This window comes from Chiloscyllium plagiosum, unplaced genomic scaffold, assembly GCF_037043375.1.
Source record: "Chiloscyllium plagiosum isolate Xiang-an unplaced genomic scaffold, Cpla_swu_hap1 HiC_scaffold_2, whole genome shotgun sequence".
NCBI classification, from domain to species: domain Eukaryota; kingdom Metazoa; phylum Chordata; class Chondrichthyes; order Orectolobiformes; family Hemiscylliidae; genus Chiloscyllium; species Chiloscyllium plagiosum.
This window is the reverse complement of record NW_028270140.1, coordinates 31,585,537-31,612,611: the sequence shown is the minus strand read 5'-3', so window position 1 is coordinate 31,612,611 and position 27,075 is coordinate 31,585,537. Positions and strand designations below refer to the sequence as shown.

Genomic DNA, 27,075 nt, shown 5'->3' with positions numbered 1-27,075 from the left:
AAAGGCGTGTACACCAACACAGTCAGCATTTCTCTAAATGAGAAATTTGACTACTTCTTCCAAGGTCCAAGTACATTTATTAGTTTTCTCACAACTAAAACTACAGCCGGAAAACAGCTTGCTATTATAAGACAAATTGGATAATATTTCTTTGTTCATACACTTGATTTACTTACTGAACACACCCATCCACCTAGAGATCGTGCTCTTAATCTCGCATACAATATTTGTGATAATAAAAAAAATTAATACTGCACTTACTTAACTGCTGTAAGTCAAGGAGGTAATACCAGGAGCTAGTCTCTCTCAGTTTCTGCTTTAACTCCAGGATAATTTTTGCGGTTGTGGGCTCACCCGTGATCAGAAACAGTCCTCTTCCTGTTCAGCACCGAAACTGGAATGACATGACTCACAGCAACTTCCTCTATGAATCACCAGAAGGTGTTTCATTAGATCATGCAGTCACCAGGTAGATTGCCTTAAATCTTCGAATCATTCTGCAAGTTGAGGGCATTCATGGTGAACTATTGCTGATACTGAAGTTGCAATAGTGGATTTTCCAATGGGTACATTCCTGCTGTTTCATTAAACTTAGTGGTGAGTGTTCAATAAACCTGTAAATGTTTTGTTAGTTAAAACTCACTGAGAATACACAAGAATTTTTTTTTGCTCTGACACCATTAAGTTACTTCTAGTTATAGTTCCATGGTGTAGTATTCATTGTAAAAATAGTGTCAATCTAAACAGTCGTTCAGAAATTCTAAAGTAATGCCAAATTTGCTTTAATCAGTGTGTAAAAAAATCTGAAAGTCATAGTAAGGATTAGATACACTGTGAGTTACTTTTTGAAATTCTTTCAGAGGATGGAAGCATTCCTGGCTGGGTCAGCATTTGTTGCTCATGTTGATTTGGCCTTGAGATGATAATGTTGAACTTACTTCAACCACTGTAGTCTATGAGGTGTAGGCTCTGTTGTGAAGTGAGTTCCAGAATTTTGATCTGGCAACAGTGAAGAAACGGTGCTACGGATCCAACTCCACATGTTGTGTGGCCTATGTTGAGACAATCTTTACTTTTTAAAAAAATACTTTCTTTTTTTTGTTTGGATCTTTTCAGAACTGCACTTTGAACTTTGAACAGCAGCTTGTTTTTTTTTTCTGAAAAAGAATACTGATGTTTGCTGTTGGGCACTCAACTGGAAGGATAATACAGATTAATTACTTTTCTAACAACACTCACAACGAGATGTTGTGATGCTCGAGGACTGGCAGCCATTTTGATGTTGAATTGGTCAATCAAGGGAGGACCTGTGCTAGCCAGCCAACCCAGGATTTTGAAAAAGAAAAAAGTAAAGATTGAACTGGCTCTTACTAGGTTTTGGGCAGGGGGCAGTATTACTTCAAACTGATATTGTAGTTTCTTTTGGTTTTGCTCCTGCTGGTTATTCTCCAAATCGTTGAAAGTCCTTGGAAACAATGCCAGTCCATAAGAAAAATAATCAAAAGAACTGCGGATGCTGTAAATCAGAAACAAAAACAGAAATTGCTGGAAAAGCTCAGCAGGTGTGGCAGCATCTGTGCAGAGAAATCAGAGTTAACATTTTGGGTCTGGTGACCCTTCCTAAGAACTGACTTCAGTTCTGAGGAGGGGTCATTCTGATTTCTCTTCACAGATGCTGCCAGATCTGCTGAGCTTTTCCAGCAATTTCTGTTTTTGTATAAGAAAAAGGAAATCACCCCAGAGGTCTGGGGATGCTGTTTACATTGACTGGTGACTTCAGAATTCAATCAAGACACAGTCATACATGCTTGCAGTACACCCCCACCAGATGTCATGAAAGCCTGGTATTCATCTTTGAAATGGTTAACAAACTTGCAAGTTATAATTCTTCTGTTAAAAAGGTATCCCTTAACTGTGTCTCTCTGCCCTCTGTAGTTGTGTGTAAGGCTTTGTGATCAAAGACGATTGGGCTTAGATTGTTGATATTAATTAGGTCACCTTGTTATTCATCTGTATTCCACTAAAGTTACATTCTTAATAATTGTTAACTTTTGTTTAGTTATAAACCTGGTATCAAAGATCTGTTATTTGTAAAGTCTGGTTGGGAACAAATGAGCAATTTTGACGATCACTGAATGTTCTAATCTCACTCTGTTGTGATTCCAGTGTTGGGAAGCTAATTTGGTCTGCCTTATCGTACCTGTGTCTTAACACCTGCAGGTGGCAGTGTCCCTATATATCTGCTGATCTTTTTCTAGCTAATAGAGGTAAAGACTGAGTGCTTATGGTGCTCCATTCTTGGTCTTGTGAAACCCTAACTCACATCATTAGGACAATGCCAATAATGCAATTGACAGCCCTAACTAGAAACACAACCTATACCGTGTATTCAAAAAGAATGGGTACCCAATGAACACAGTCCGCTGATTTCTCAACAACAAACCCAAACAAGCAGACAAAACACATCCAGAAACCCTAGCCACTCTCCCCTACATCAAAGACATCTTGGAAATGACTGCGAGACTACTCAGACCCCTTGGCATCATGGTAGCCCACAAACCCACCAACACACCAAAACAGCAGCTAATGAACTTGGAAGACCCTATACAGACAATGAGCAAAACTAATGTCATTTACAAAATATAGTGCAAGGACTGTAACAAACACTACATTGGACAAACAGGCAGAAAACTAGCCACCAGGATACATGAACACCAACTAGCCACAAAAAGACATGACCCTCTCTCACTGGTATCCTCACATACGGATAAGTAAGGATGCCACTTCGACTGGGACAATACATCTATCCTAGGACAAGCCAAACAAAGACTCTCACAAGAATTCCTAGAAGCATGGCATTCCAACCGGAACTCTATCAACAAACACATCGATTTAGACCCCATCTATCACACCCTGAGGAAAAGAACGGGAAATGACTTCACCACAGGAAATGACATCACCAACCCAAAGAAACCCAGACATATAAATAGAAGGCAGGAATTTTCAGCATTGCTTTGCCTGAGGTCCACTGAAGATGTTACCTAGTAAGGTAACGAAACGTCTGGAAATGAACCTTTCAGCTCAGCGACCAAACCTACATCCAACACAACCTTGAAGACCAAAAAAGTGAATCATTATAACTGTGGAGTTTCTTTTCTGCAGACAGTAAATAGTTATTGGAGTATTTTTTTAAATCAGTATATTACTTTTTATTTTGTTTATGGACCTAATTTGACCCTTATTTACTTCACTAATCCTCCTTTGTTTCATTTTATATCCTAAATCTCATCATTAAGGAAATTGTCCATTCAGTTTGGCATCTATCAGATCTTAAATTTCCCTGTTGATAGTTGGTAATTTATATTTGGAACAATTTGTCGGCAAAAATTATGTGACCTTAAGGATCAGGGAAAATGTCCCACTTCCCACATGTGATAAGGGAATACCGGTGATCATGGGTGATTTTAATGTGCATATAGATTGGGCAAATCAAATTAGCCACAATGCCAAAGAGGAATAGTTCCTGGAGTGTATACAAGATGGTTTTCTTGACCAATATGTGGAGAAACCAACTAGAGAGCAGGTCATCTTAGACTGGGTAGTGTGTAATGAGAAGGGAATCATTGCTAGTCTGGCTGGGCAAGACCCTTTGGGGGTGAGCAACCATAAAATGATAGATTATGATTTGGAGACTAAGGTGCTGAATCTTAATAAACTATGAAGATATGAGTGAGTTGGCCTTGATAGACCGGGGAGAGTTACAGTGGAAAGGCAATGACAAACATTCAAGGAATGCATGGGGCACTGCAACAAATGTTTATTCCTGAATGGCACAAAAGCAAAATGGGTAACAGGGCCAATCCATGGCTTACAAAGGAAATTAGAGATCGTATCTTATCCAAGGAAGATTGGCAAAGAAAAACAATAGGTCTGAGGATTGGGAGCAGTTTACAATTCAGCAAATAAGGACCAAGGGATTGGTTTAGAAGAGGAAAATACAATGCGAAAGTAAGTTTTCAGTGAACATAAAGACTGACACTAAGAGTTTCTGTACGTACATGAAAACAAATAGATTGGTGAAGACAAATGTAAGTCCCCTACAGACAGAAACAGGGGAATGTCTAATTGGGGGCAAAGAAACGGCTGAGCAATTGAATACATACTTTGGTTCCCCCTTTACAAAAGACGACACAAATCAGATACCAGAAATATTGGAGAATGCAAGATTTAGTGAGAGGTAAGAACTAAGGATGATCAATATTAATAGAGAAATAGTGCTAAGAAAATTGAGGGGATTGAAGGTGGATAAATCCCCAGGGTCTGATAATCTATATCCCAGAGTACTTAAAGCAGTTGCTCCAGAAATGGTGGATGCATTGGCAGTCATCTTCCAGGATTCCATAGACTCTGAAAGAGTTCCTGCAGATTGGAGGGTAGCTAATGTCACTCCAATATTCAAAAAGGGGAGTAGAGAGAAACCAGGGAATTATAGATCACTAATATCGGTAGTGGGGAAAATTCTTCAATCTATTATCAAGGACTTTGTAGCGGAACATTTAGAAAGCAGTGGCAGAATCAGACAGAGTTAGCGTGGATTTATGAATGGGAAATTATGCTTGACAAATCTGTTAGAACTCTATGAAGATGTAACGAGTAGAGTTGACAAGGTGGAGCAAGTCGATGTGACATATTTGGACTTCCAGAAAACACTTGACAAATACCTGCATAAGAGATTATTGTGCAAGATTAAAGTGCAATGGATTGGGGGAAGTGAACTGAGATGGATAGAAAACTGGTTGGCAGAGAGGAAGCAGAGTATGGAATTAATGGGTCCTTTTCAAATTGGCAGGCAGTAATTAGTGGGGTGCCACAGGTATCACTGCTGGGACCCCAGCTATTCACAATATATATTAATGATTTGGATGAGGGAACAAAATGTAATATCTCAAAGTTGGTAGATGATGCCAAGTTGGGTGAGAGGGTAAACTGTGACAAGGATGCAGAGATTCTTTGGCATGATCTGGACAGGTTGGGTGAGTGGGCAAATGAATGGCAAATGCAGTATAGTTTGAAAAAATGTGAGGTTATTCCTTTTGAAGCAAAACCAAAAAGGCAGATTACTACTTGAATGGGGAGAGGGGAGTGTGCAGTGGGACCTGGGTGTCTATGTACACCAGTGGTTGCAGGTTCAGCAGGCAGTAAAGAAGGCAAATGGTATATTGGCCTTCATTGCGAGAGGTTTTGAGCACAGAAGTAGGGATATATTGTTGCAGTCATATAGGGCGTTGGTGAGACCATGCCTTGAATATTGTGTGCAGTTTTGGTCTCCTTTTCTAAGGAAGGATGCTCTTGTTCTCGAGGGGTGCAGCGAAGGTTTACCAGGCTGATTCAGGGATGGCAGGACTGACGTATGAGGTGAGATCGATTGGATTAGGATTGTTTTTGCTGGAACTCAAACGCGTGTTCTCATAGAGATTTATAAAATTCTAACAGGACTAGACCGGGTAGATGCAGGGAGGATATTCCCAATGGTGGGTGCTTCTAGAATCGGGGTCACAGTCTGAGAATTCCAGGTGGACCATTTAGGACAGAGATGAGGAGATATTTCTTCACCCAGAGTGGTGAGCCTGTGGAATTCATTACCACAGGAAGTAGTTGATGCCATAACATTGAATGTACTCAAGAGGTGGCTAGATATAGCAGTTGGGACAAATGGGATCAAATGTTATGGGGAGAAAGGATTAGGCTATTGAGTTGGACAATCAGCCATGATTGTGATGATTGACGGAGAAGGCTCGAAGGGCTGAACGGCCTCCTCCTGCTCCTATCTTCTATATTTCTATGTTTCATGGCACTTGCCAGAAGGTGCCCTGCTCCACCAATTTGACCTTCAGTGAATATTATTAAAATATAAACTTTAGGTAGAAGTTGGCACCAAGAGTTATTGTCCACAGTTGTCTTCCTCAAGCCAGCAACTGCATTTCAGTCAAGATGCAAGATGTGAACCTGTCTCTACTTCAATAAACTCAACAGATTTATGGAAGTCATCTTTTCTTCTCAAGTATAAACTATTTTGGTTAATTTCAAATTATTTGGGGATTTTTTAGTGGGTTTCTTGTGATGAGGCCTAGCGAAATTTATTGCCGTAAATTATCCACCTTGACTCTACATTTAGCTAACCCGCTCCTATTGTGTCCCTCTCAACCAATTCTAGCCCCGTCTTACCCCAAGTTGTTCCTGAAACAACCTACCATTCTGGATATTTGTTGGAAGACCGAGCACTTCTGCTATATTTAAAAAGCTACTGTATGCCCAGACTAGTGTTGGCATTCCGAAGCTGCCTTGCTCATTGATGGACAGATTCTGAAAATGTCAGAGAAGGAAGATGGCATTGCAATTCTCTCAGGGACCAGAAGGAACTGGTGGTAGAAGTGGAGGATTGGCAGAGGTGGCCATGACACCAGACTCTGGCATCCTGGTCTGTAGAATCACAGAATCCCTACAGTGTGGTAACAGGCCATTCAGCCAAACAAGTCCACACTGACTCTCCTATGAGTAACCCACCCAGACCCATTCTCCTACCCTATTACTCTACAATTGCTCCTAACTAATGCACCAACCTACACGTCCCTGAACACTATGGACAATTTAGCATGGCCAATTCACATAACCTGCACATCTTTGAATTGTGGGAGGAAACCCCGCAGACACGGGGAGAATGTGCAAACTTCACAAAGACAGTTATCCAAGGTGGGAATTGAACCCGGGTCCCTGGCGCTGTGAGGCAGCAATGTTAACCACTGAGTCACCGTGCTGCCCTGTAGTTATCACACTTTAGTGCTGTTTCAACCAGGTTGAGGAATGGCCAGTAGTACCATAAGAAAGTCAACCTTTTTTTGCTCTGCCAATGTAAGTGCCACACTCCTTACACTTCAATCCATCTCTGCTACTGCACCCACCTCCCACGAAGGTTCATGCCCTGCTACTTTCACGGTTGTCCTGTAATGTCTTCCCTCACCTGCTCAGCATGCCCCCCCAAACCATCCTGCATGACTTGTACTCCCTTCTCACTCCTTTGGAATCTTCACTACCTTTCAGTCACCTGCAGTAACAGCTGTTTAGATTAGTGGTGCTGGAAAAGCACAGCAGGTCAGGCAGCATCCGAGGAGCAGGAAAATCGATGTTTTGGGCAAAAGTCCTTCATCAGGAACAAAGGGCTATTGCCCAAAATTGCCCTGATTTTCCTGCTCCTCGATGCTGCCTGACCTGCTGTGGTTTACCAGCAATACTCTAGACTCTGATCTCGAGCATCTGCTGTCCTCGCTTTTGCAGTAACAGATGTACTATCCAATTTTACCGCTCAATGCTTCCTTTTATTTTGTTACAGAAGACAGCCCATAACAGGGCAGAAAGGACCTGAATGGGTGGGGTGTGACTGACATTAGAATCCTCAGCACATACAAGGATCGAATCCTGGTGCTTACGGCAATGCCAAGACATCCTTGTCCCTCTAAATGAATAAGTAGCACTCTTCAGTCCACTGCAACTTTCAAAAAAGCCACTGTCAGTGTTATTCTTTGCATAGAGGAGAAAGTGAGGTCTGCAGATGCTGGAGATCAGAGCTGAAAATGTGTTGCTGGAACACAATATTCCTGAAGAAGGGCTTATGCCCGAAACGTCGATTCTCCTGTTCCCTGGATGCTGCCTGACCTGCTGCGCTTTTCCAGCAACACATTTTCAGCTCTTATTCTTTGCATACTACTTCTAACCATGTACACTTTCCTCTTTTATTCTGCAGGTACCAGCAGGATTTCTAACACCTCTGCTAGAAGCCACCTCCTTGGCTCTGAGGATGAGAGTTGGGAGGCCTCAGAGGAAACACTGTAAAAAGACTTTATGTTTTTGTATTTTTCTGTTTTTTTTTTAATTGTGAATTGAAATAGGAAAAGGATTTTTTTAAAAAACAAAGGATCGTGGAAAAGATTAATGCATTGTTCAAAAGCTAGTTATCCAACACTCATTGTCAGTGCTGTTTGAACTGCTGTTCAAGCAATTAGGAAGCTAATTACAGATAGCCTGGGGTCAAGGGGTGTGTATGAATGAAGATTTGGCTGGCAACAAGTTTCTGGTTAGTCAGGGCAATGGTGACCTTTTGTTGGCCTTCTGCCTGCTAACAATGAGGTGATTGGCTCCTGGATAGCTGAACAGTTTGTGGCTGTGAATGCTTGGATCAGAAGCCATCAGATTTTCAAAGATATACTTTTTTTCTCCAGTAACAAAAACCTCAAGCATTAAGGAGACATTAAACCAATGTCCCCATCTGTCATAGAGATGTACAGCATGGAAACAGATCCTTTGGTCCAAGCCGACCAGATATCCCAACCCAATCTAGTCCCACCTGCCAGCACCCGGCCCATATCCCTCCAAACCCTCCCTATTCATATACCCATCCAAATGCCTCTTAAGTGTTGCAATTGTACCAGCCTCCACCACTTCCCCTGGCAGCTCATTCTATACACATACCACCCTCTGCGTGAAAAAGTTGTCCCTTAGGTCTCTTTTATATCTTTCCCCTCTCACCCTAAACCTATGCCCTCTAGTTCTGGACACCCCGACCCCAGGGAAAAGACTTTGTCTATTTAGCCTATCCATGCCCCTCATAATTTTGTGAACCTCTATAAGGCCACCCCTCAGCCTCCGACGCTCCAGAGAAAACAGCCCCAGCCTGTCCAGCCTCTCCCTATAGCTCAAATCCTCCAACCCTGGCAACATCCTTGTAAATCTTTTCTGAACCCTTTCAGGTTTCACAACATCTTTCCGATAGGAAGGAGACCAGAATTGCACACAATATTCCAACAGTGGCCTAACCAATGTCCTGTAGAGCCGCAACATGACCTCCCAACTCCTGTACTCAATACTCTGACCAATAAAAGAAAACATATCAACGCTTTCTTCACTATCCTATCTACCTGTGACTCCACTTTCAAGGAGCTATGAATCTGCACTCCAAGGTCTCTTTGTTCAGCAACATTCCTTAAGTGTTACCATTAAGTGTATAAGTCCTGCTAAGATTTGTTTTCCCAAAAAGGAGCACCTTGCATTTATCTGAATTAAATTCCATCTGCAACTTCTCAGCCCATTGGCCCATCTGGTCCAGATCCTGTTGTAATCTGAGGTAACCCTCTTTGCTGTCCACTACACCTCCAATTTTGGTGTCATCTGCAAACTTACTAACTGTACCTCTTATGCTCGCATCCAAATCATTTATGTAAATAGCAAAAAGTAGAGGACCCAGCACCGATCCTTGTGGTACTCCACTGGTCACAGGCCTGCATTCTGAAAAAACCCTCCACCACCACCCTCTGTCTTCTACCTTTGAGCCAGTTCTGTATCCAAATGGTTAGTTCTCCCTGTATTCCGTGAGATCTAACCTTGCTAACCAGTCTCCCATGGGGAACCTTGTTGAACGCCTTACTGAAGTCCATATAGATCACATCTACCACTCTGCCCTCATCAATTACTTCAAAAAACTCAATCAAGTTTGTGAGACATGATTTCCCATGCACAAGCCATGTTGACTATCCCGAATCAGTCCTTGTCTTTCCAAATATATGTACATCCTGTCCCTCAGGATTCCCTGAAAAATATGTTGCTGGAAAAGCGCAGAGGTCAGGCAGCATCCAAGGAGCAGGAGAATCGACGTTTCGGGCATAAGCCCTTCTTCAGAAATCATTCCTGAAGAAGGTCTTATGCCCGAACCGTCGATTCTCCTGCTCCTTGGATGCTGCCTGACCGGCTGCGCTTTTCCAGCAACACATTTTTCAGCTCTGATCTCCAGCATCTGCTGTCCTCACTTTCTCCTCAGGATTCCCTCCAACAACTTGCTCACCACTGATATCAGGCTCACTGGTCTATAGTTCCCTGGCTTGTCCTTCCCACCCTTCTCAAACAGTGGCACCACATTAGCCACCCTCCAATCTTCCGGCACCTTACCTGTGACTATCGATGATACAAATATCTCAGCAAGAGGCCCAGCAATCACTTCTCTAGCTTCCCAAGAGTTCTAGGGTATGCCTGATCAGGTCCTGGGGATTTATCCACCTGCTGTCCTCTAAGGTGGACATGTAAGATCCCACTACTGTTTGAAGAAAAGCAGGAGAGTTCTCCCTGATATCCTGTTCAGTATTTATCCTGCAACTCACATCAAAAAACATATCTTGTAAGTTATTTAATTGTAGAATCTTTCCTTGTGGGATCAGAGAGAGCACGTCAGGACACTAGTAGGCAAATCTTGATGGTACCTTCATCCTTCTCAGCAGTCACCAATCCAATTCAGTCCGGTGAATGTTATATTCAAAACAATAAGCAAATGCACATTTTGGTTACATATGCAGGTTATAAACATGACATGTATGTTTCTAATATAATGAAACAATTCATGATTTTCTAGTTCCCATACATTTCTGGGATTTTATTGAAAATCAGATTCTCATAAATAAATATTTTCTTGTCGGTTCCACTGGCCCAATTCCCATTTTATTACAAATGCCTTCCTGAAATTTACATAATTGCTGCACTAAATGTACATTGAACAGGTAATGCACCTTCTCACAGCCAGACTCCAAAATCCAATTTACCATTGCTCATCAAAATGTTATTATTCAGAATGGTTGTGGGTGGTTGGAATACCTGATGTGCAGCCAGCTGCTACAGGTGGGGATAGTTCAAAGATCACTATTACTGAAAGTCATGAGGTCTCGAATAGTGCTGTGGGAGTGAATCTGTCCCGGCCTGAGAGGCTTGGGTTTAAATCCCACCTGCTCTAGAGGTGTGTAATAACATCCTGAGCAGGTTGATTAGAAAAATAGGTTAGTGAAACTCATGAGGTCTTCTGTGGTGCAGTGGTAGTGTCCCTATATCTGAGCCAGGAAGCCCAGATTCAAATCCAACCTGCCCCAGCATGTGCAATAACATCTCTGAATATATTGATTAGAAGTATCTACTGAAATGTTCACCAGGAAGAGAGTATTTTGTTTTTGTTGATAGGGGCTGGTAAACAAAGCTAAGTCAGCTTGCCTTTCTGTGAATTCATGGCAAAACGACCAATCACAGATACCAAATCATGGATAGAACAGAGATGGGGCTTAGAAATTTCACACACCAACTAAGGTAAAATAGAAAAAGCTGGAAATACACTGTAGGCTTGTCAGCATTTGTGAAGAAGGAAACGAGAGTTAATATTTCAGGCCAACATCACCAAGTAAGGATCCAGTTCAAGTGTAGATTTGGAAGGCTAAATGTCAAATCATACCCACAAAACTGGCAAGCAACACTATAGTGTTGATTCCTTCGATCTCATCTCTAACTATTTTGCAATACTACACTTGTTTATTTTCGATTGTCTACCCACCCAACCAGCTCCTGCACTGGTGTTTTATTTTTCTGAGGTGGGACAAATGCCTATGGTTACCGTTGAAGAAATTATTTTTGGTGAATGAAAACAAGCTAAAGCTTACTCTACCTTTCAAATGGCAGGTAGGTTTCCCAGCAATGATTTAAGGACAAGGTGTCCTGTCATCTTGGATGAAAAGGGCAATTTCAGTTGTTGTGGAAACAAGACCAGCACTCTTTCTTGCTGAATCCTACTGTAGAGTACAGAAATCCGACTTAATGAATAACTTGAACAATGAATACAAGAAAATAAAGGAGAAAGTTAAAGTTGTTCCACATTATATGCTTTTTTATCGTTTGGGTAAATTGACTTTTGTGGATTTATAGTGGAGACCTGGAGTTAGAGCTGTAGCATTATTTCTCTCCCCAATCTCCACTGGAGATTTGGATGTGATGAGTTTATGTAATTGGTCCTTTTCAATATATCATAAAATACACTCAAACCTAAATTTGAAAAAAAAAGAAAGAAAATTTGAATTGTGCGCCTGTAAAACTATAAAATTTGAGGAAGCTGTCAAAACGGACAGGGAGTAGGTGAATCAAACACCCAGCATTATTATTGCTTGATATATATTCTATATTTTGTTTGAGTATCATAAATTTAGGAAAAAAGCGAGCATATTATCTAGGAACATCAGTAGGCACTTAATACTATTCACAATTAATTCAGGTACAGAAAGAAATCTTATTAATTTCATTGTACAAAACAAAATACACTTTTACAGATTTACTGCAATCAAAGAATCTCAAGCCCTTTGGCAGTAAAAGACTCCACTGAAAAGGAGAGCTCCAACGGGGCAGTTTACTTTGGGACAACTTGCAGTCTTTACAGCATGCCAGAAACTGTCACAGGAACAAGAGATTCAAACATAATAAATCCAAAAGTGTTTAGCTTTTATAAAACAGCTTTTGGAAATAGTTCTTAGATTTTTTTTGCTAGGTCATACATCACTGACATCTGCTACTGAAAGTACATCCACTTGGGTCTTGAATGTTGTAGAGAACTCCTTCGTGAGCAGACCATGTAAACAAATTCCATCATGAGAATAGACCCATTTTTTCCCGGTCCAATCGTATCGCTTAGGCCCACTGAGGAAAAATGTAGAGAGAATGGTTTGATGAAAATCCATGTACATTTCTAATCCTTACATCACAGTGGGAGGGTCTCAGCAATATGATAGCCAATACTCTCTCTTAAGTAGACATATCAACAAATTCACTAGCTGCCTGGAGAGCAGGAGTGGGATTTTGGTGGCAAACTAATTAGATTGTAGGAAGGCAGCCACGTGTAGCAGAAGCTCACTCCAGATCCTTGCTCGAGGAGTTTTAACAATGGAGAAGCCCTCATACTCTCCACAAACTCTTCTGGCTGCTGGACTTCTTCTGCTATGATTCAGCTGTCAGACTGCAGACTTTGAGGAGAAAGTGAGGTCTGCAGATGCTGGAGATCAGAGCTGAAAATGTGTTGCTGGAAAAGCGCAGCAGGTCAGGCAGCATCCAGGGAACAGGAGAATCGATGTTTCGGGCATAAGCCCTTCTTCAGGAATGAGGAAAGTTTGTCCAGCAGGCTAAGATAAAAGGTAGGGAGGAGGGACTTGGGGGAGGGGCGTCGGAAATGTGATAGGTGGAAAGAGGTCAAGGTGAGGGTGATAGGTCAGACTGGGGTGGGGGCGGAGAGGTCAAGAAGAAGATTGCAGGTTAGGAAGGCGGTGCTGAATTCGATGGATTTGACTGAGACAAGGTGGGGGGAGGGGAAATGAGGAAACTAGTGAAATCCGAGTTCATCCCTTGTGGTTGGAGGGTTCCTAGGCGGAAGATGAGGCGCTCTTCCTCCAACCGTCGTGTTGTTGTGGTCTGGCGATGGAGGAGTCCAAAGACCTGCATATCCTTGGTGGAGTGGGAGGGGGAGTTAAAGTGTTGAGCCACAGGGTGGTTGGGTTGGTTGGTCCGGGTGTCCCAGAGGTGTTCTCTGAAACGCTCTGCAAGTAGGCGGCCTGTCTCCATCATCTATTGCATCCTCTGCACCCGATGTGGCTTCCTCTATATTGGGGAGACAGGCCGCCTACTTGCGGAGCATTTCAGAGAACACCTCTGGGACACCCGGACCAACCAACCCAACCACCCTGTGGCTCAACACTTTAACTCCCCCTCTCACTCCACCAAGGACATGCAGGTCTTTGGACTCCTCCATCGCCAGACCACAACAACACGACGGTTGGAGGAAGAGCGCCTCATCTCCAACCACAAGGGATGAACTCGGATTTCACCAGTTTCCTCATTTCCCCTCCCCCCACCTTGTCTCAGTCAAATCCATGGAATTCAGCACCGCCTTCCTAACCTGCAATCTTCTTCTTGACCTCTCCGCCCCCACCCCAGTCTGACCTATCACCCTCACCTTGACCTCTTTCCACCTATCACATTTCCGACGCCCCTCCCTCAAGTCCCTCCTCCCTACCTTTTATCTTAGCCTGCTGGACAAACTTTCCTCATTCCTGAAGAAGGGCTTATGCCCGAAACGTCGATTCTCCTGTTCCCTGGATGCTGCCTGACCTGCTGCGCTTTTCCAGCAACACATTTTCAGTTCAGACTGCAGACTTTGCAAGGCTGGAGTGAGGTAAGGATCAAATCATGATGCTGATAATGTCATCATGATGCTATTTTTGATTGTTAACTTGGACTCTGCCCTTCTTATCATGAAGATTATAGGAATGCAACAGGTTGGAGCTGGGAGATTAAGTTATCTTATTTTTAATCCCTCTCATATCATGAGTGCCAGTTCTTTCAGCTTCAGTCTGTTCCCCTGACATGCATCACGAAACTCCATCCTAATGTTCCAAATCTCTCTCTCTCCAATTTCAGTCCTCAAACTGCTTTATACTGAGCCTGTTTTTTGTGACTACACTAGTACCAGCTCGATGCCCTGTCCTGTTCACCCTGGGGCTCCAGCAGACAATGCCTTCCTGGGTATGCACGTATACACACTTTTGGATGAGAGAGTGCCACATCTGACTTTATGACTCTACTCACTGGTCATAGCTAGTGAGTGGTGCTCATTGGTGCATAGCCCACAAAGTAAGGCAACAGTAACAACACTAAGACGTTGGTTTGCAATTACGCACCAACCCACACAAAATTTGTGTGACTTCAGAGAGACAGAAGCTGGCTCTGAAAAGAGAGGCTGTCATAAGGAGTGTTGCATAAGAGAAGGAATTGTAAAACTGATCAATTTTTCTATGAGCCACATTTTTTTTTAACCTGCAAGTTGTCATTGTACAAGCTTATAAAAAAAGCTTTGGTCTGCATTCTGTATATACCTGATGGGAGATGATAACCAGATTTGTCGGTTTGGAGTCTGTTTATTAATCACATATGTCCCCAAGGCTTCTCCCATATTTATTGTCAACACACCATTCTGAAAAACAATAAAAATATAGTGAGTCAGGAGAATATTTAACACGTGCTAGTTGCCCTCCTGTGGACCAAGTGGAGGTTTCAGGAGAAGATGGATTCAAAAACAGGGAGTAATTAGAGGTAATTAAACACAAATAATGTATTATGGAAAAAAAAATGTTTCTTTGTTATAATGAGCTAAACGTAAGTGCAAATACTTGATACTGAATTTAATAATTTGTATAATATCAGGAAAAGAAGTTTCCACATTAGTTCCCTTTGATCTGAATTGAGAGACTGATGTGGAACATAAAGCAGTACTCTGTTCGCTTCCATTTGTTTTCCAATATCAGTCTGTTCCACATAAATAATTTTTCTCTGAAAAGATGTTTAAATAACATTTTCATTTATTTCAATCTATTTTATTCCTGATTATGATTTATTTTCTTTAAACAACATCTGGTTAACAGTGGTAGTTATGTCTGAAGAAATTATTGAATTTGTTTTCAAACCTCTTCCCACACTATCATCTGCATAAATGCCACCATTTGTTATTTTCAGTTCTCAGAAAGGGTCACTGAGCCAAAAAAGTTAACTTTGTTTTTCTCTCTACAGTTGCTGCTAAACCTGCTGAGTTTCTGTAGTACTTTGTTTCTGTTTCAGATTTCCAGCATCTGCAGTTCTTTGTTTTTATTATTTCAGATTCTGCTCACTTGAGCACTCCTGGTTTTAATCGCTCCAGTGGTAGTCATGCCTCAAGCTGCTTTAGCCATAAACACTTGAATACCATGCCTAAGCCTGTCAGCTTCTCAACCAGTAAAGTTCAACTTAAAACCTAAAATTCTTTACAAAGTAGTTGATACAATTTCTAATATGTGACTTAGATGTGATTTTGTTTTGTTAACTGTTCATGTGGAACGCCTTCAGCTGTTTTTTATGATAAAGGAACTATACAAATCCAAACTGCAATTATATTTACTAACATGGTGTTCTATGTTAATAAGTGATGTTATCCCACTGTCTGTGTTTCAATATGATTATAAGTATTGGGCAATCAACTTATTAATTATGAATTGGGAGCAGTGATGATCTTTGGTGTGATGGACAAATATTTGGCCTCCACTTGGCAATTTCCTTCAAGATATTATCACATGCTTCTTCATAGCTGGCTGTATTGACAGATAATCAATAGCAGCAGCCTGCTCCATTTACATGGCCACCAAATGCAGTCAGTTGAGTTTTACCGCAAATGTTACATCATAGTCTTTTGGAACAAATGGTTGATCTCCAAGATCTTCAAAGAAGTCAGCTAAAAGGTCCAATGTTTCTTCTGCAAGTCTCTCATATGTGGCTTCATCCAGTAAACTGCAAAGAGGAAGAGTAATGATTTAAGCTCATCATCTTCCAAATACTTAAATAAAGTGTCTTTACAGGAGAGAATGTTATGGTATACCAAAAATTACTTCTTTTCCTTTCCTTTCTCTCCAACAGGCAGCTTAATACAATTTCACTCAAGAAAGGAAAAGATGACCATTCGTACTTCTCATATTTGTTGTTACTCAATTGGGTTTTTGAGTAGATGAAACCACCTTCTTCAAACCAATAAAATCCACTAAGTAAACAATTTAGGAGGAAACTGCAGCATTTGACCAGAAATTTTATCAGCCCTTTATGGATTCATGTAACCACAATTCAAGTTCAAAAGAATAAGGACACTCCCCTTCCTGAAATGCTTTTATTTTGTATGATATACTTTCTTCAAGCATTTCACATGCTATAGAGCAAGTCACCTGCTTAAGTGGAAGCGTATCTTGCATCATTATTGGTTACTTGTTTGTGCTATATACCTTTCGGTAAACTGGACACTTTTTTTTGGTACAAAATCTTTTTGTGTGGTGTCAAGAAATTAGGCTCTCGGGCATCACGAGTAGGGATGGTGAATTGGCAGTCCTGACACAGTGGATAATACTTTGCCTCTGAGTCAGGATGTTGCAAGTTCAAATTCAGTTTAAGGCTGACACTCTCGTTGGACCAGGATGTTGCTGGGTATGGAAGGTTTGAGTTATAAACAAAGGCTTGATAGGCTGGGAGTTCTTTCACTGGAACATAGGGGGTTGAACAGTGACCTTATAGAAGTTTGTAAAATAATGAGGGGTATAGATAGAGTTAATGGTAGTTGTCTTTTCCCTAGGGTGGGAGATTTCAATGTGGGGGCACATTTTTAAGGTGAGAAGAGGGATTTATAAAAATTAGGGGCAATTTTCTTTTTACACAGAGGGTGGTTCAAGTGTGGAATCAACTTCCAGAGCAAGTGGTGGATGTGGGTACAATTACAACGTTTAAAAGACATTTGGATAAATGCACAAATAAGGAAGATTTGAAGGGATTTGGGCCAGGAGCAGGCAGGTGGGACAAAATTAGTTTGGGATTACAGTTGGCATGGACTGGTTGGACTGTTTTTGTGCTGTATGACCCTATGACTCCATGTAAAGGGAAATTCTCTCCAGTGTCCTGGTCAATGTATATCCTTCAATCAACACCATCAAAATAAAGAAATGTCTCTGGTCATTATCAAATTATGTGTACGGGAGGTTGCTCTATGTAAACTGGCTTTATTTCTTACGTTATAACACTGACCACATTTCAAACATATTCGCTGGCTGTAAAGCACAATCAGACAAATGAAGCAACATAGGCCCAGTCAGCTGGACAACAGAAGAGAGATGCTGAAAGGGGATGCTCTGGCCAACCAGATCAAAGGCTGTACATGTCAACAGCAAAGAAGACGCAAAATGCACCATGTGTACAGTCACAATGATCTGGAAATGTGACTGATTTGACCCATTTAGTTCCTGTCGTAGGGATGTCAATCTGATGAGAGAGATTCCGATGGAAAATTGTGAGAAAGACGAGCATAGGACTTGGAAGAAGATCTAGAGATTGGAAATAATGTGGTAGCTTGGAAGGAGGAGGGTTGAAGGTGAATTTCTTTAAGGTGCAACTCACGGCCACAATTCTGATTGGGTGTTAATCACTAATTGGACAGCGGAAACTATTTGTAATATCATTTAGCATGAAAGGTGGCAAAGGTTGTCAACTAGGATGGGGTGGGATCAAGTATGAACAAAAATGAATAGAGACTTGCAATGTTAACTTCTTCGACATACAACATTGTTTTGACTCAATGTGTATCATCACAGTTCATTTGCGCCCTGATAGAGAAATCAGAAAAATTTCAAGGCATTCAGATCACTCGGTTTGTTGAGGCTGTACCAAATGTCAAGCTTTCATTATTTAGACACAAATGAAATATTTTTCTAGTTTTACAAACAGGATCAGCAAACATCCACACTGTTGCTTTATCACTGAAACAAAGCCAAGTTAATTGTGCATCCAACAACTACACACATACACACACAAAGCCTTTTGTCACTTAAGGATACCTTGCATTTTCCATTCTTCTCAAAGTTGATGAATGAATTTCCTTCCTCTGCAACTGTAAGCACCTTAACCAGTCTGAATGCTGAAAACCCTACAAAAGATAAAAACATGATTTAATTGTCAGTGGGATGAGTAAAAATATATTCTATGCAGGTGTAAAAAGGGATTTCATGCTAATGTCTTGCCAAAGAGGCCAGCACAAGAGGAATTCCCTTCCTTGAGTACTAATTGGTATTTTTTCACATTAAACATAAAGATAATTAATGTTAAATCTCCCAACCTTTATGAATTGCAACTTGTAAAGCTAAACAGACCATTTCAGGTTAACAATAATAAAATAAACCCTTAAGAGGATAATAAGGGCAAATGTTCTAGAGAAATGTGATAGCTGATCAGAATTGTAAATGTAGATCTCAGTTGGGGCACTAATGCAGAGCATACTAACCTCAGTTGGAATATTAACAGGAATGTCTATGGCCCAAGGAGGGGGAGAAAAAGTAAATCAAACTAAGATCCCTGTTTATAACTGCTATTGTAATGTGCAAGGTATTTGTGATTTCCTCTTGACCAAATACTGTAGTCTGCTAACAATCACAGCAATCACTATTTAGGCCGATGGAGAATGGCTATTAAGGTATTGATAAAACTGTACTACAGCAAATGATACTTCCAGGAAAAGAGGAGTAAAGAATCAAAGGCTTAGATTAGAAGTTAAACATTGGAAACTTAGTAAACAAATGGCTAGATTGTGAGTTTCAGCATGAAATAGTGAATAAAACAGCTTTTGTCACTAATCAATAAATTTTAATTATTTACCAAATACCACTTGACATCTTTCTGTAATTAGATATAAAGGAGTGAACCATTTAGCTACCTCACCTTAGATAATTATTCCCTAATGTTTAAATGACTCTTTCTTCACAAGCAATGTTTTTACCCCTCCTTAAAATAGCCATAGTCACTGTCTTTGATGAATGCCCATAACTTCAACTTCCCAATTTTGTTCCCTCAATGTCTATTAATGTATCTATGTTCTCATCTCTTTCACCATTCTGTTCAGATTCCTAATGTTTGCTTTCTATCCTATACAGCTGAGAGTGTGCTGATGAAAGGAATGAACAACTTATTCCTTGCAATGGCTTCCTCTCCTTAGCATTAGCACCTTTGAGACTTCTGACCTGGTAAAATTTTTCCACCATCTTTTATTTACATTTAGATACCCAGCTTCTGCCATATTTTAATTTTGTTATTGCATGTCAAGATAAGTGCAGAAATGTGTGGTGCCTGAACAGTTATCAGAGTTCTGTATTACAGGTGTTTGGAATATAGCAGGGTTTGGTGTGTGGCTGCTTAGGTGTAGAATGAAAATTAACAGTAAGACAGTTTTGCAATCAAATTTATGGTCCTTTGAAGAAACCCAGGCAATTTCACTTAAGTAGGTCCTATTGTATTGAAGTTATAAATATTGTGACAAATTAAATTATTTGATTATATGCACAGTGAGTGCAATCCAAAAACAATGTGAAACATTTCAATCCTTCACATATATTCACGTCTCTACCAGTTTAAAAGAACTGGAAGTACAGATGCAACATGGGGCAAAATATGGCATGCTTAGCCCTGTGCAAACATGAGACTTAATAGCTGAAGTATCTTTTGCCTTTACTTTGTTTTGTGATGGGTGTAGCTCTATACCGTGCTACTCATTTTGAATGCAGTAGTTCTATAAAGAAAGAGGAAAGATACAGTACATAGCTGTTGCACTGCTGTCTCTGGCAGCATGTATTAAAATTCTGTGTGAGGCTCCATCTGGTGGAATATAGAGGAAACAATGAGAAACGGGGTGCAGGAGGCTAAATAAATGGACAACACAGATTTGAGGTAATTACCAAAAGAACAAGAGGCAACATGAATAAAATTAACAAGTTATGATCTGGAATGCACTACCTCAAGAATAGTAACTTTCAAAAGTGAAATTAAATAATTAATTGAATGGGAAAAATTAATTGAATGGAAATGGGCAAAAGAGCAAGTAAGAACTGAAAGCAATTGCATTTCCCTCTTAAAAAGCCAACATTTTCACAATGGGCCAACTAGGTTCCTCCTGTTGTGTATGATTTCACAGGACCATTCTCAAGTGGTGCCATTATCTGTAGATTTATTAATTCCTATTGGAGGCTCAAAAAATACTTGATTTTCCTAACTTTTTGACCAATTGTTAGCTGACAACAGTCAATCTCAGTGAAACTAAAAATATTTGATAGCAATAAGTATCTTTCTATTGTTTTATGATGGAAGGAAGTTTATAATTTCCAGAGGCATTTCATAAGATGTCATATAAAAGATCATTGCACAAGATAAGAGCTCATGGTATGCTGGCAATATAGTGGGTAACACCCAGAATGTGGACAATAAGTTTTATTCAGTTTGGAAAGATGTAACTTGGAGTGCCACAAGAATGAAGAGTACAGCCTCAATTTGTTACAATATAATAATGAGATGGACGAGGGGTCAGAATGTAATTTATTTAAATTTGCTTATGATACAAAAATAGGTGAGTGGGCATTTTGTGATGATTACATAAGAAATCTGCAAGGAAATCTGAAAGGTTGAGTGAATGGACAAAAAGAAATTGACAGATAAAGTTTAATATAGAAAAGTTTCAAGTTGTGTACTTTGGTAGAAAGAATCAAAGACAGACTATTATTTAAACAGAAGGAGACTACAAAAGGGAGGGAACTGAGGGAACCGGGTGTCCTTGTCAATGAAACACAAAAAATTGCCAGGTGTAAAAAGCAAGCAATTAAGGAGGCAAATGAAATTTTGACATTATTGTTGGAAGTCTTGTTACAACAGGGTGTCGGTGAGGCTGCACCTGAAATATAATGTACAGTTCAGGGTCTTGTACTCAAGAAGAAATATATTGGCATTGGAGGCAGTTTTAATGAGGTCCAATAGGCTGATTCTGTGATGAATGGGTTGATTTACGGGAACAGTGAAACAGGTTTGGTCTTCATTTGTTCGAGAAGAATGAGAGTAATCTTGTGAAAAATGCAAATATCATAAGGGTGCTTGACAGAGTAATGTCGAGAATATGTTTCCACTGCTGGTGGAATCTTGAATTATGGGACATGTTTGCAGAACAAAGGGTCACTAATTTAAAATTCAGCTGTGAAGGAATTTAGTTTCTCAGAATAGTAAACATCTGGAATTCTCTAGCCCAAATATTTATGGAGTCTAGATCGTTGAGAACATTTAAAAAGGAGGTAGATAGATTTTTGAAATATTGAGAAGTTGAGAGTTATGATGAACATCACGAAAATGGAGTTGAGGCCTGGGGCAAATCAGCCATGAACCTACACAACGATGGGGTAGGTTTGAGGGGCTGAATGGCCTACTTTTGCTCTCATTTCTTATATATGTGGTGAGGAATACAACTCCATTTCTATCATTTTTGTGACTCCCTCTGGCGGAATGTCATGGTTTTTCCAAGAAGAGGACAGTAGAAATTGTAACGAGATCAGCCAAGTGGGACCACAGATTATGAGTTCCCTGATTGGACCAGATTAACAGCCCCAATCAGGGAGCCCTGGCTGACAGATAGAAACAGGTGTGTGAGAGGTTCTGTTCATACTGACAGCTGGCTCTGAGGGAGCTGCATCAGTATTAAGTACTTTCCATGTGTAAATGAAGGGTGATTTGGTGACAGGATACTGGTCACTGTGGAGTTATTTCAAGGACATTTGGAAGTCACAATTTTACTGCCAGTTTTGAAAGCGAGAGATACTTTTGTCATGTTGTATTTAGCATCTGAATCAAAGCTGGAATCAGAGCACGTATAACCAGAGTAACTTCATAAAAAATCAGTTTTTATTTTAAGCTCCATTGAAGTTACAATCAAAAGAATAAAGATGCACTTTCAAGGTGTACAGAAACCTCCCTTTAACATGGAATAAAAATCTTTCTTAGGTGCTTAATGGAAGCATAATCGGCCCAAAATGGATGACAACACAAGAGATTTAGAAGCGAATCCAAAAGCATGGTCAAAGTGATGGTTGAAGAAAGATGTTTAAATTGTGCATTGTGGCTCAGTCAGTATTACTTTTTGCCTTTTAGTCAGAAGATCATGGGTTTGAGTACTTCTCCAGAGACCTGAGCTCAAAATCCGCACAAACACAGCCAAATGCAGTGCCGAGGGAACATTTCACTTTCAGGAAGTGCCATCTTTCAATTGTAATGTTTCCTCAGATGGATACCATTATTTTGAAAAAGAGTAGGTGGACACACTCCAGTGTCCTTGTCGATACATTTTCATCAACCAACCTCTCAAATAGATTGTTTGGTCATTATCACATTGGTGTTTGTGGGAGGTGCAGTCTACAAATTGCTGATGCACTTCATTATTACAAAAGTGAATGGACTTCATTGACTGTGGGGTACTTTGGGATGTCAAGGTGGTGGAAGTTGTGGAAATACAAATTTTTCTTTAAAATAGAACATGGAGCTCATGTTGGGGATTCAGAAACACAGAAGCTAAACGACAAAGGTTTCAATTCTAGCGAATGCATAATGGCCACAATTGGAGGAATGCTAAGATACTGGATGGTTACATATGATTATATAGGGTATAAATGGCATAGAAACTGGCATTTGGCCCAGTCACTACCGATATTTAGACCATGCTAAAGAGTCATAGAGATGTCAAGCATGGAAACAGACCCTTTGGTCCAACTTGTCCAACCAGATATCCCAACCCAACTTAGTCCCGCCTGCCAGCACCCGGCCCATATCCCTCCAAAGCCTTCCTATTCATATATCAATCCAAATGCCTCTTAAATGTTGCAATTGTACCAGCCTCCACCACTTTCTCTGGCAGCTCATTCCATACACAACCACCCTCTGCGTGAAAAAGTTGACCCTTAGGTCTCTTTTATATCTTTCCCCTCTCACTCTAAACCTATGCCTTCTGGTTCTGGACTCCCCCAATCCCAAAGAAAAGACTTTGACTATTTATCCTATTCATGCCCCTCCTGATTTTACAAACCTCTATAAGGCCAACCCTCAGCCTCCAATGCTCCAGGGAAAACAGCCCCAGCCTGTTCAGACTCTCCCTACACCTCAAATCCTCCAACCCTGGCAACATCCTTGTAAATCTCTTCTGAACCCTTTCATGTTTCATAACATCTTTCCGATAGGAAGGAGACCAGAATTGCACGAAATATTCCAACAGCGGCCTAATCAATGGCCTGTAGAGCCGCAACATGACCTCCCAACTCCTGTACTCAATACTCTGACCAATAAAAGAAAGCATACCAAACGCCTTCTTCACTATCCTATCTATCTGCGATTCCACTTTCAAGGAGCTATGAACCTGCACTCCCATGTCTCTTTGTTCAGCAACACTCGCTGGGACCTTACCATTAAATGTATAAGTCCTGATAAGATTTGCTTTTCCAAAATGTAGCACTTTGCATTTATGTGAATTAAACTCCATCTGCCACTTCTGAGCCCATTGGCCCATCTGATCAAGATCCTGTTGTAATCTGAAGTAACCTTCTTCGTTGTACACTACACCTCCAATTTTGGTGTCATCTGCAAACTTACTAACGGTACCTCTTATGCTCACATCCAATTAGTAAGTACCTGTTAAGTACCTTTTAACTGGGCCATTATCCCTTTAGGAAACTAACCACAAAACAGTTCTTCCACGAAATTGCATGAGTGAACGAAACTCACACCAGCAAATAGTAAACAAATCTCACAACCCAGCTGCGTTAACCAGATTAATATTCTTTATTTTATTATTAAGTACAGGTACGATTTCTAATTTATTTTGAGCACATCGGCCCTAATATTTTTACTAACAATTACTAACTTAAAAGACAAAAGAACTAACACGTCTTAATTATGCAAGCAGACCGTCACATACTCTTACTCCTATCAGAAGTAGCAGCCAGCATTTAGCACATTTTAACTTGTCACCCAAAACAGAAGCCCTTCAAACCTTTGTGTACTATAGATAAAATAATGTAACACCATAGTAATAGAATTTTAATAAATCTCAGAACTGTGTATAAAGAGGCTCTTGTAAGAGCTGCATTTTATTGCCACCTCAAACTTGTGCTGTGATTGCTGAATAAAAGAGACTATTTTCACCACTCAACAATTCTGGTCATTAGTTGAACATGATTCTACACCATCACCAGTAGGAGAGAATCTAACCATATTCCATAGACATTCAATAGTCTCACCAAAGCTGAGTCTTCCTTTAGCAACATCCGGGTGTTACTCATGACTAGATGCTAAACTGAGCCAGCCATATAAATACTGTGGTGACAATATAGAGGCTGAGAATTTTAAGGTAACTCCCTCCATGCAACTCCACTTCCTGGTATCCGATGATACCCAGGAAACCTGACACCATCCAGGACAAAAGCTTGAGTGATACGCTGTCCATCAGATTCAACATTTAACTCTCACCACTGCCAGCTTATAATTACAGCAAAATTTCCATATACAAAATACACTTCAGTATCTTGCCAAACTTTCTTTGACAGCACCTTTCAATCCTGTGACATGTATCATCTTGAAACATAAGGGTAGCAGATGCATAGAGTACCACTGTCTGCAAATTCTTCTCCAAGTCATACAACATCTTCACTTGGAACAACATTGCCATACCTTCTCTATCTCTGGGTCAAAATCCTGGAACTCACTGCTTTACAACACTCTAGATGTATCAACAAGTGGCTCTTTGCAAGAGAAATCAGGGTGGTCAATAAGTACCACATTTCTAATTGCAACCATATACCACAAATTAATAAAAAAAGATGCTATCCATCAACTAAGACATTAAATTGTGACCTGTCTGTATCTCAGATGAAAGATAATGGGCAATATTTTGAAGAATATGGAAGTTTTAATTGGCACTGTGATCAATATTCATCCCTCAACTGACATCACTAAAACACAGTATTCAATAATGCCACTACTGTTCACAGGAACTTTCAGTGTGCATATGTTTCCACGACACTTCAGAAAAGTGCTACATTGGCTGTAAAGCATTAATACCATATTTGCATTACAGGATTTATCATTAATACCAACTTGGGCCACTTAAATCAAACGATCTGAAATCCTAATTTATTTTCATAAAGAGTCATACAGCGCACAGAGAAGCCATTCGGCACATGTACTGCAATCTTTCTTTGCTTTCACTTGTTTCAGTGGGCTTCTGATACCGGACGATAGGTGGCCAGCAGAACAGAACACTTTCCATGCGGACAAGATCAATAAGGAAGCGGCCACCAGGAGACCTGCTGGAAAGGTCTCAAAACCCTGAGGAGCTTCATCAGAATGGACAGGGAGAAAAATGTTTATGTTGGTGTAAGGGTCTGGAACCAAGAGACAGAGATTTAAACTAACGAACAAAAAGCATTACAGGACGTTTTTTTCATGCGGACAGTGGCTCGGATCTGGAAATGCACCGGCATATGGTGCAGGGTGAAGCAAGTGTTCAGAAGAGAATGTAATCTCTTTATATTTGACAGAGGAATGTGACCCTCTGTCAAACAGTGCAGACACAACGGACCAAACAGCCCCTCACTGCCACAGAACCACAATAAGGTGCCACACGAGCTCATTGGCGCAGCCGCCAATGCCGATGACCTTTAACCCCGGCTCGACCCTACCGGAAGAGCCGCTCTGTGAGCAGTAACCAATCAGCTTTGTTCAGGGAGAACGGGCGGGACCTTAATTGAGGACACACGAACCAGCCGTTAAGGATGCAGTCCACGTGACCTTCCAAAGCCCAATAGCAAAACAGCGCGTGAAGTTGGTGGGGGGGGGTGCTTGATGGCATCGGCTGTGCTCGAGACGCGGGTTCCCATCCTCAAACGGAGTTTGAATACATAACGGCCAGTCAGGTGACACCCGCATACATACAAATGAGCACCTCTAGCGCTCCTACTCACCGTGGAAAACGTGTTGAGTGAGAGAATTGTTACGTGATGAATTTCGGGGACTGTCGTTACTCTCAGATGCCTTGTAAACCTGAAGATCGAGGGGCATAAGCCCCGATTTAGAAAACCCGCCATTTGCCACCAGTTTGGATGGCGGGGGATGTGAAGGCCAACGATCACATCGGCCCTCGACTCGCACTCCTTGTGTGAGGAGCGAGCAGCAATGTTGCGCATGCAAGCATGACCAAGGGTGGAGCGGGGCTTACAGACGTAACAGAGGCTACGGTGTACACGTATATGGGCGGGGAATCGGGACGTGCTTACATCACCAAAGCGATGGGGGCGCGGCATGAGTGGCGATGCCCCGCCCCCAGGGAAATTGGAGCTTAAAACCTGAGCAGGTCAGGCAGCATGTGTGGACTGGGATTTCAGAAACTTTACAATGACGGAAAAATAGAGAAAAATCTGAGTGTTTCCAGCACCCGCAGTATTGTGCTTTTAAATTAATTCAGATTTACATACCGCCAAACTATTTATACAGCACCTTTCACGACCTCTGGACATTCAAGATAGGCGACTCTGAGCAGATTGGAATGTGTTGCTGGAAAAGCGCAGCAGGTCAGGCAGCATCTAGGGAACAGGAGAATCGACGTTTCGGGCATTAGCCCTTCTTCAGGAATGAGGAAGGTTTGTCCAGCAGGCTAAGATAAAAGATAGGGAGGAGGGACTTGGGGGAGGGGCGTCGGAAATGTGATAGGTGGAAAAAGGTCAAGGTGAGGGTGATAGGACAGATTGGGGTAGGGGCGGAGAGGTCGGGAAGAAGATTGCAGGT

At 41.1% G+C, this 27,075-nt stretch overlaps 2 protein-coding genes and 1 long non-coding RNA gene across 4 annotated transcripts in view; 1 reads left to right on the top strand and 2 right to left on the bottom strand.

Moving 5' to 3' along the window:
- The window catches only part of tjp2a (tight junction protein 2a (zona occludens 2)), a 141,603-nt gene extending 141,238 nt beyond the window's left edge, over nt 1–365 (bottom strand). The window contains exon 1 of the mRNA XM_043716825.2: nt 262–365. The gene's annotated coding sequence lies outside the window, so the exon portion shown is untranslated. The remainder of the gene's footprint in view (nt 1–261) is intronic.
- Nucleotides 300–16,500, top strand: LOC122563257 (uncharacterized). The gene is made up of 3 exons (XR_006315547.2): nt 300–597; nt 7,799–7,883; nt 16,333–16,500. It is a non-coding gene; the product is annotated as an uncharacterized LOC122563257 (long non-coding RNA).
- On the bottom strand, nt 10,519–26,516 carry fxn (frataxin). Of its 2 annotated transcripts, none has more exons than XM_087995761.1 (5): nt 26,256–26,516; nt 18,285–18,373; nt 16,098–16,206; nt 14,766–14,863; nt 10,519–12,540 (listed from the first exon to the last, which is right to left on the bottom strand). In XM_087995761.1, exons 1-5 carry the CDS (start codon nt 26,475–26,477, stop codon nt 12,393–12,395), a joined length of 666 nt encoding a protein of 221 aa, XP_087851887.1. In that variant the 5' UTR covers nt 26,478–26,516; the 3' UTR covers nt 10,519–12,392. The 2 variants fall into 2 exon arrangements, with proteins under 2 accessions (XP_087851887.1, XP_043572799.2); XM_043716864.2 differs by having other exon boundaries at nt 16,086–16,206; nt 26,256–26,510.
- Nucleotides 26,517–27,075: the final 559 nt, after the last annotated feature.

Bases quoted from the DNA above. Each gene is read 5' to 3' on its own strand.
- fxn (XM_043716864.2), bottom strand. From the start codon at position 26,477: ATGCGCAACATTGCTGCTCGCTCCTCACACAAGGAGTGCGAGTCGAGG. The intron at 16,207-18,284 runs GTATCCTTAAGT...TCCTCTTTGCAG, and splicing joins AGAAGAATGGAAAATGCAAG to TTTACTGGATGAAGCCACAT. The intron at 12,541-14,765 runs GTATATACAGAA...ATTTTTCCTCAG, and splicing joins TGGTTATCATCTCCCATCAG to TGGGCCTAAGCGATACGATT.